The sequence below is a fragment of the Macadamia integrifolia genome, chromosome 3, assembly GCF_013358625.1.
Source record: "Macadamia integrifolia cultivar HAES 741 chromosome 3, SCU_Mint_v3, whole genome shotgun sequence".
Classification (NCBI taxonomy): Eukaryota; Viridiplantae; Streptophyta; class Magnoliopsida; order Proteales; family Proteaceae; genus Macadamia; species Macadamia integrifolia.
The window spans coordinates 5866865-5877068 of record NC_056559.1 but is presented as its reverse complement, the minus strand read 5'-3'; the positions used below and the strand labels follow the sequence as shown (position 1 = coordinate 5877068).

At 45.7% G+C, this 10204-nt stretch overlaps 1 protein-coding gene across 1 annotated transcript; it reads left to right on the top strand.

Annotated features, from left to right (window-relative positions):
* Window positions 1–9317: 9317 nt before the first annotated feature.
* On the top strand, window positions 9318–9862 carry LOC122073375 (precursor of CEP3-like). The gene has a single exon (XM_042637955.1). It carries the CDS (start codon window positions 9404–9406, stop codon window positions 9770–9772), a length of 369 nt encoding a protein of 122 aa, XP_042493889.1. The 5' UTR covers window positions 9318–9403; the 3' UTR covers window positions 9773–9862.
* The last annotated feature ends 342 nt before the right edge of the window (window positions 9863–10204 follow it).

Here is a 10204-nt window from a genome sequence, read left to right as displayed (position 1 = left end):
ATTGGCGAACTGAGTGCCATTATCCGTAACCACGACCTGGGGGATTCCGAATCTGTATACCACCGCTCTCTGGAAGAAGTCCCTTATGTTCTTTTCTGTTATCGTTGCTAGGGCTTCGGCTTCCGCCCACTTCGTGAAATAGTCGACTGCTACCACCACAAACTTCCTTTGTCTAGTGGCCAAGGGGAACGGACCTAAGATGTCCATCCCCCACATGGCGAACGGTACTGGGCTAGATAAGGACGACAGTTCGGTAGAATGTAGCCTAGGCACGGGGGCGAACATCTGGCACTTGACGCACTTTCTGACCAGTGCTTCCGCGTCCTTCCTCATTGTCGGCCAGTACAGGCCCTGCCTTAGTACTTTGTGAGCCAGGGCCCGGGCTCCAAGGTGTTGGCCACATATCCCTTCATGCACTTCCCGGAGCGCGTACTCGCCGTCGGACGAATCCAGGCACTTGAGGTACGGTGAGGTAAACCCTATCTTGTACAGCGTGTCATCCTTCAGGAAAAAGCGTGCCGACCTCATTCTTACTTTTCTTGCTTCGTCCTTGTTCTCTGGGAGCTTCCCCTCCTTGAGGTATTCCATTATGGCGTCCATCCAGCTTCGGCCGTTTTCACCTACGGGTAACACCTCGTGGGGTTTCTCGATGCTTGGCTGTGGTAGTACTTCGAAATACACCGCTCGCCCAAGTTCCGCGAAGTCGGAAGTGGCCAGCTGCGACAGTGCGTCTGCGCTAGCATTCTCTTCTCGAGACACCTGCTTTACCTCAAATTCCTTGAAAACTGCTGACCTTTCTCGCACCGTGTTCAAGTATTCGGCCATCCTCTGCTCTTTGGCCTCATATTCGCCATTTACTTGTCGCACCACGAGTTGGGAGTCGCTATTCACTACTAGTTCCTTCACCATCAAAGCCCGAGCTAGATTAATTCCGGCTATTATTGCTTCGTACTCCGCTTCGTTGTTGGAGGCGTCGAAGTCGAACCGCAGGGCGCACTCTACTTTGAAGCCCTCGGGGCTTACCAGCACAATTCCAGCGCCACTTCCATCACTGTTGGAAGCCCCATCCACATACAGTGTCCAAGCCTCATCTGCTCGTCCCTCGGTGGATTCCTGCGGGTCATCGGGAATCGTCGTCTCCGCTATGAAGTCTGCGAGGGCCTGTGCTTTAATTACGGTTCTCGGCTTGTACTGGATGTCGAACTCTCCCAACTCTATGGCCCAATTTACTAGACGACCGGACATATCTGGCCGTTGCAGTATTTTCTTCAGAGGCTGGTCGGTGAGTACGCATATTGTATGTGACTGAAAATATGGCCTCAGCTTTCTTGCCGCCGTCACGAGGGCGTACGCCACTTTTTCCGCCTTTCGATATCTTGTCTCGGCATCTAAGAGGGTTCGGCTGACATAGTATATTGGCCGTTGTTGTTTTCCTTCCTCTTTCGTCAATACGGCGCTTACAGCAACCGTCGATACAGCAAGGTACAGCTGTAGAATATCTCCGGTGTTCGGCTTTGTCAGCAGTGGGGGTGCGGCCAAGTACTCCTTCAATTCTCGAAAGATTTTTCGCACTCCTCCGTCCACTCGAACCTTTTAGCCCCTTTCAGCGCCTTGAAGAAAGGAAGGCATCTATCAGCAGACCGAGACATAAGTCTTCCGAGGGCAGCTACCCGACCCGTCAGCTCCTGGACTTGCTTTACATTCTGGGGTGACCTCATGTCCCGAATGGCTTGTATCTTGACTGGGTTGGCTTCGATTCCTCTTTCTGAAACGATGAAGCCAAGAAACTTCCCCGAGGCTACTCCGAAGGCACATTTTGCCGGGTTCAGCTTCATGCCGTACCGTCGTAGCACTTGGAACGCCTCTTCCAAGTCTTGGATATGTCTTTCCGCCTTCAGGCTTTTCACGAGCATGTCGTCCACGTACACTTCCATGGTCTTGCCAATCAGCCCTTTAAAAACTTTGTTCAGTTATGAAGGAGGTTTTCGGGACGTCAGCCTCGGCCATTTTGATTTGGTTGTACCCCGAATATGCATCCATGAAACTCAGTGCCTCGTATCCCGCCGTGGCGTCGATGAGCAGGTCTATCTTCGGTAGGGGGTATGCATCTTTGGGGCAGGCCTTATTCAGGTCGGTGAAGTCGATGCAGATCCTCCACTTCCCGTTTGCCTTCGGGACCATCACCACGTTCGATATCCACTCCGGGTAATGAATCTCACGGATGAACCGGGCCTTCAGTAACTTTTCTACTTCCTCATCTATCTTCTTCTGCCTTTCTGGGGCGAACGTTCTCTTCCTCTGCTGCACCGGCTTCTTCATTGGGCAGACGTTCAGGTGATGTTCTATTACCTCTCGGTCAATCCCGGGCATGTCCGACGCCGACCAGGCGAATACGTCAATGTTGCTCCGTAGGAATGAGATGAGCCTTTCTTGTTGCGGCCTCGGCATGGTAGCCCCAATCTGAAATTGTCGAGTGTCATCTCCTTCCTCAGCTTCGACTTGCACCAAGTCTTCGGCCGGCTCCCCCCGTTGATAACTGGCATCATCACGTAAATCCTCTATTGGGAGCGTCTCACCCGCCTTTTCTTTTCCCCAGAGAGTAGTGGCGTAACATCTTCGGGACGTCTCCTGATCACCCCGACACTCCCCGACGCCATTCTTGGTTGGGAACTTCATTTTGAGATGGGGGGTGGAGACGATGGCCTTTAACAGATTCAACCCGACTCTTCCTAGTATGGCATTATACGCTGATGTAATGCTCACTACCAGGAAGTTGATCATCACCGTCGCCTGGCGATCTCCGGTGCCAGCCCGAACCGGCAGCTCTATCGACCCTTCCACCTTCACCGGGGTGCCAGAGAATCCTTGCAGCGGGTGTTCGACCTTTTTTAACTTTCCTTCGTCGAGCCCCATCTTCCGGAAAGCTTCGAGGAACAGGATATCAGCTGAGCTGCCGTTATCCACCAAGATCCTCTTTACTTTGCAATCTCCTATAGTCATGGCGATGACCAAGGCATCGTCATGCGGGGTCTGTACCCCTTCCAGATCATCGTCTGAAAAGGAGATGACCGTCCCCGTCTTTGCCTTCTTGTTCGACCATTCTGCCACATGTACGCTCCTCGCGTAGGCCTTCGCCTTCCTGGCAGAGACCGAACTCTCTCCTGCGGCCGGGCCTCCACAGATGGTTGCTATAACTCTTGTTGGGCTCTTGTTCTCCTCTCGAGGTCGGTGTCCATCTTCCTCTGGTGTCTGGTTCCTCCGCTGTTCTTGATTTCTTCTGCGGGCGAGCCCCCCTCTTTCATACCGACCTCCACCGTCTCTCCGACGGTTATCTCTCCGGCCATTGCCTTCTGGAGCCAGCTCTTTCTCCCGGTCTACAAATCTGCCTAAGTATCCCCTTCTGATCATTCCTTCTATCTCCCCCTTGAGATGCCAACAGTCCTCGGTGTCATGGCCGTGGTCTCTGTGGAAGTGGCAGTATCTATCCACATTGCGTCTTTCGGGATGTCGCCCCATCTTTCCTGGCCACTTCATGGCCCTGGCATCTGGAGAATCTTTTATCTGCATTAACACCTCTGTTCGTCTTCGGTTCAGAGGTGCATAGCTCTCAAACTTCCTCGGCGGACTGGGTGCCCGACTGCGCTCGGACTTTCGTCTTTTTTCTTCGTCGGTGGGTTTATCATCAACCCTCAAGGGCCTCTTCCTCGCCGCCTTCCTTTCGACTTCTTCATCTGCCTGGAGGGTTTCCTCCATCTGGATATACTTATCGCATCGCGCCCTCAGCTCGGTCAGATCTCTAGGCGTATGCTTCGCCAGGGACCTCTTCAATTCCTTGTCCTTGACGCCACCCAGCAGGGCCGTGAACTCCTCCTTCGGGTCTAGGCCCCTGATCGTGATCTTTTCTTGTTGGAATCGCTTCATGTAATTCCGCAGCGATTCCCCTTCTTGCTGTTTGACGTTGGTTAGGTTCAACGTAGTCTTCTGGAGGGGCTGGCTACTAGAGAACCCCTTCACGAAGAAGTAACTTAGGTCGCTGAAGCTGTGAATCGACTTCGTCGGTAGTCGGTTATACCACAGCCTCGCCGCTCCCCTGAACGTCAATGGGAGGGCCCGACACATAATATTTTCTGAGACGCGATGGAATTGCATGGCGACCTTAAAGCCTTCCAAGTGATCGACGGGGTCCCCCGACCCGTCATAGGTGTCGTACTTGGGCAGGCGGAAACCGACTGGGAGCGGGTCCCTCATGACCTCGTCAGCTAAGGCCGTATCATTGGTGAGGTCGGGCTCGCGGTTCCCTGTCTGGTTTTCTGCCACCTTTCTGATCTCGTCCTTCAGGTCCAAGATCATCCTCTTTAATCCCGAGTCCTCGGATCTCTGCTTGTCTTCTTGGTGCTGATCCCCATGCGGGTCTCTGGCGGCGCGTCGCGTCCTACTTCGGGGCGCGGGACTCTCCCTTGCTCGGTTTCGAGGATCGCGGCCGGCCCTCGTCGATCCCGTACTGCTTCGGTCTTCTTCTCGAGCCCTCTCGAACTGGACGTGAGTCCCTGGGGGTGCTCCGCCGGTCTTATGGGAGACAGCTTTGGAGACCTCCCTCATAGTCTCTGCCATCCGGTTGTATTTGTTCTGGAGGTCTTCGAACTGCTGCCTTGTCACGTACTCCTGGGCCGCGGGAGGCTGATGGTCGCTGCCTTCCCGTACTGAATATCCAGCCGACCGCTGGTATCTGACGGACACTTCCCGGTCATCATGACCTCTTTCTCGTCCAGTCTCCGCCGAGGGAGGAAGCTCCCCTGAAGGTTCTTCCCCCATGTCTACGTTGGACGTCGCTCTCGTCCTTCTTCGGTTGTAGGTTCTCCCCACCATTACCGTCGTTCCCACAGACGGCGCCAATCTGTTGCTGCCAAAAACCCCGCTCGTTCAACCTACACAAACACAGACGACGGAGGCCCGGAACTTTGTCCGGGGTTAGTCCTCCGACGCTCAAGTCAGGGTCGGCCGCACAGTTCAATAAGGGAGTAATGGTGAGGGTATCAGCGCTTACCTTCCCCTTTCCTCCGTGCCTTCTTATATAGCTCTTTGGCCTTAGGGTTTTTCCCCCTTCGGCCTTCTTAGAGTCCTACTCGAATACGTCCAACCTTCTGGGGGGAATATTCCCCTCATGCAGACGACGTGATCCCGCATGATTCTGCGGGCGTGCCTCGGTGATTGCGCGTGCTCGAGTGTGAGTGGTCTCTTGGAACCTTCGTCTGGCGGTGGACACGTGTCTCAGAGGCGACACGTGTCATGGCCCCCACCGAGGGGTTATTTTGGCTATATCAGATGGTAACATAGAAAATTAACCTCGTCACAACATCAAAGCTCGTCTTCACCCACCTCAATCCCTCGTCAAAATCAAGGATCCTTCTTAACGGGGCAACATTTATGTAATATCCCCGAATACAAAAGGAAAATAGTCATACAAAGAATAAGTGATGAATATCCTCATAAGGATTCTAATTTCTAACACCAACTCTCAGTGGGAATACACACTATGAGGAGTTCCTGAGAAGTTTGGCATGCAAAAGGAAGATTAGAAAAGAAAACAGAAAAAACAAAACAGCCATGAAGAGGAAAGATGGTGCACCTGGTCTAGAGGATACTAAACCTATTTTGATTAACTTATTCCATGGCCTTTTAATAATCAGACGCTTCAACTTGAACTAAAGAAGTCTTAGAAAGCCAGAAGCTCTCTGGAACTCTAAATTTATATTCAAATCTAGATGAAGTGCAGGCGGTTTAGATTCAGATCTCTGGCCTTTTTTCTTAATTCTCTCCTTGTAATAGTCTATTCTTTATTTTCTCCTTGATTCTCTCTTTGTAATAGTCTATTTGATGTAAATCCTTTTCTATATAAAACAATATTTACTTATCCAGAAAATAAACAATTCAAACGCAATTGAAATTGTATCCCTTCAGTCCTCGTACCATGTGATCAGTGGGATCCGCCAACTTTTTTCCCAAATATCTCTATGTCTAGAATCAATCATCGTCAATATAAAAGTCTAATAACAATCACGCCCACAGTATTAAAATTGTGAGAGAATCACTTGAAACATGGAGAGAAGCTTTGAACTGACGGCTGAGAATTATAGAAAGCTTATTAAAACAAGTCCCAAAGACATAGGAGACGACCCCACAAGAAAAAGAAGCTTTTAACCAACGGTTGTTAATAGAGGCTGTACAAAGCTTTTCAAGCTCCTAGATGGTGGGCAGTGGATCCCACTTTGGTTTGTTGAAAGAAGGCCCCAATACATAGGAGACCGACGACACTGGAAAGGCAAAAAGAAAAATAATTCCATACATGGGACATGCAAACCTGTACCATACATTTCTTTGTAGGTTGTATATATAGAGGGAAAAAAATCATCTGCAATTCTGATCTTGTACAATTCCGTGCAATACCACCTTCAGACGGTGACACGTGTATTGATACCAATACAATGGCCCAGATCTGATTTAAATGTCTTTTCATTGATTTAATGTTTTATTAGTTGTACCAGATCTGGGCCATTGTATTGGTATCAATACACGTGTCACCGCCTGAAGGTGATATTACACGGAATTGTACGAGATCGGAATTACAGACGATTTCAAGCATTCTAGTACTTATTTCAAGACTGTCATGTCTTATGTCATGCTTAGTGCATCATCATATTATTAACAAAATTTGAAGAGATAATTTGAGCATGTATTCTAAAGACTTGGAGTTGGACAATTTGGAATTGAAGAGGAATATCAAGACTTTCAAGGGAGATTTGGGGAATTATAAAATTGATTTTTTATGTGATGTTTACTCACATTTTAAAAGAGAGAAATTTTCATTTATTCAAAAATAAATAAAGACTCTCTTCTTTTTATTATTAGGGATATTAAAGAAGATATTTAGGTTCAGTGTAGTTTATTTTTTTTTTTTCTTTCTTAAATACTATGAGTTTGTAAAAATATATTAAAATTTAAAGATAAGATGTATATGATTAATGTCTAGGTATACCTAAACAAAAAAGGATAAAAGTTATTTTTCTTTCAACCTTCGACATTGCCATTAGCAAATAGGAAATCAATATTAGTACTACTTTGTCTTAAAGTTTCGTCTTCAGTATTATCATCAATAGATATTAAAAATAAAAAAATAAAATAAACACACATACATCCATAAAGAAGCCATGTTAGTTAAAAAAAAAAAAAAAAAGAGGGGGAAGGGGGAGAGGGGAGGGGGAGGGGAGGGGGAGGGGGGGGAATCTTCCAAGAATATCTTTCTAGCTCAAAAAAGGGGCATCCTATTTGGGTTGAGAGGAGTTAGAATTTGCAGGGCTATTTTTGTGGGTAGCCTTGTGATCCCTTTGTTCTCTTTGAGGTATCTTTAATCTTGTTAGGCTTATGACCTTGGGTTTGGAGTCCTTTGAGTCTTGGGGAATTAGTTCCAAGCCTTGGTAGGATTCCCTTATTTGCTATGAAGTGATTTACACCAAAAAAAAAAAAAAATCTTCACTTCATTGTTCAAGATTCCTTATTCGGTCAGCTATGATTTAGGGCATTGTGGAATCGTATCAGATTGATTGAAAATTACACTGAACCTGAAAAACAGACCAAATAAAATAAAAAAATTTCATAATTGTTTATAATTTATACACAGTAAATCAAACCGTACCAAACCCATAAATCCTATGACAGTCTGAAGAGAAATCCGAAATAAATCAAAGCGAAATTCCTTTATTGGGCCAGCCTTGATTTCACCTACTATCAACCGAAAACTAGTTCAGCTTGACTGAAACGAAACCGAAACAACCGTTTGATATCCCTGGGATGACACAGAGAATCAACTTTAATATCCCACTTTATTTTATTTTTTTTTTAACTTTTCCAAAGGAACAAGGCTATACCCTTGGAGTCTTGATCACTCCACTTTCCACCAAGGAACAAGACTACCTTTGAACCTGACCAGATCCCAAACAGAGGAAGAAGTGATACACTCTGAAGAAGAAAGAGCTCACTGAACAACATCCCCTCTACCAGCTGAGCAAGGTCATAAGAAGCTGATGGGCCCTACTAATAGCATTTAAAAATGATGGAAGAGACGACAATAGTCAATTTGTTAGAGCATGCATCATAGCGAATCGTCAGGCGGAGAGGAGAAATATCACAAGGTTGCCAATTATCAAGCAATAAACGAGCCAGCCTTTCGGTAAGCTAGCGGATTGCATCAACGGGGCACATGATTGGGTATCATATAGGAAGGATATGAAGGTTATTTTTGTTAGACCAAATATTAAGAAAAATATGAAAATAAATAGACAATAGATCCGCACAATAGAGAGATTTAACGAGATTCACACACAAGTGTGGTGTGCTACGTCCTCGGGCGAAGAAAAAGATGTTTCACTATGCAGAAAAGAGATTACACCCAAACAATGTCGAGAAAACTCGTCCTAAAACCTTAGTTCGAAAACCCCCCAAATTACAATGACTTTTTCAACAAGACAATAGTACATTATATACTACAAGTCGCGGGTTGACCCATTGGGTGGTGATCGATCCGATCGAATCAGCCCAACCCCTCTGCTTCCATCACAGATCTCAGAAAACTTCTCATTCGGATCGCCACCAAAATATATCGAAGTGGGTCAATCTTCAAAACAGATCAAGAATTCGAGACAAACTTAACAATTTTCAAAAAGGAAAGAGAAAGAAATAGATGCAATTTTTTCTAGCTTATGGTATACTAACAGCATACCTAACCTTTTCCCCAACTTTATTTCTATGTATATATATATTTTTTAATATATATACTATTTAATTAACCCCTTGAATCTTCTTCCCATTGGTTAGCATTTACATATCCCGCACTCAATCTTTCTATAAAGGACTCTGGTGGTAAGAGCCAAGGGTAAAAATGTAATAAAACTTATTTTTATTAAAAATAGAGGTAAATATGTATGATATAGTTCAATCCAAGCTCATTCAAATCAATATTGAGTTGATATCTACCTTTATTGATCTTGAGGCTGATCCCGAGTTTTAAAACCTTGCTCCCTAGACTCGACGGTAGTGTGCTATGCCTTTTTTTTCTTTTTTTCTTTATAATATACCTATTTAATTAGTTCCGCGAATCTTCTTCCCATTGATTAGCACTTCCACATCCCACTCAAGTAACTGCGCATACTGTCTCTCTCTCTCTCTCTCTCTCTCTATCGAAAGGGACTCTAGTACCGCTATAAATACCCCATAGAGTGCTCCAGTTGAAGTATCCCTCGCTTCTAACTTTGAGTTGTTTTGAACTCTCTCTCTCTCTCTCTCTCTCTCTCTCTCTACGACCTTGTTTCCCAAGTCTGTTTCTTGTTTTCTTTAACATCACTCTAGAGTTATGGCGAACGTCAAGTTCATCTTTGCCTTTGTGCTTCTCCTTGCCTTTGCATTCTCTCATGCAGTTAACTCGGTTGAGGGAAGGCATTTAAAGATTGGGATGACAAAGGTGTCCAACAAGAAACCTATAACTCCTACAGAGAAGATTGAAACTTCATCAACAAAAGTTGGTGAAAACATTAGTAGCTTGCGTGGTGTATCAAAAGAGTTTAAGCCAGCAGCAGCTCTTGTTCATATGGAAGCCACTGAAGATGCTAACCCTGCAGTTCCATTGATCAACTCACCATCACCTCCACCTCCACCTGGTCAGACAGAAGGCTTCCGGCCAACAGCCCCCGGTCACAGTCCAGGCATTGGCCATTCCCACTAGTGGATTTGTATTAGTTATTACAGTTTCTCAGTATCGATCAACTCCTGTTTTTTTTCCTCTTATTCCATGCAGCTTTGTTCTGTAATATAGAGCATTAATATGCTTTAGAGTCCCGAGCTCCTGTACAAGTATTAGTTATTAGAGTTTCTCACTATGTATGATTTCTGCGTGTCTATATATGAACTTATTTGATAATTCCCATTTCTTTCTACATTTTCTAAAATTTCTCTATTTATCCTCAAAATCTCATCAAGTGTGTATGACCATTGGACGATGATGAAATATCTGGGATACTCAGACAAATAAAAGAACATAGAAGAAGAGAGATAACAGGAAACTCTGACACAGAAGAGGAAATACCAAGTTTTTTGGCCTCCTTTGTTAAGTAATTCACTATCAAATTCGATTTCCAATGGCAATGAGTTATTCCAA

Coding starts and splice junctions, on each gene's coding strand:
- LOC122073375 (XM_042637955.1), top strand. CDS start 9,404: ATGGCGAACGTCAAGTTCATCTTTGCCTTTGTGCTTCTCCTTGCCTTT.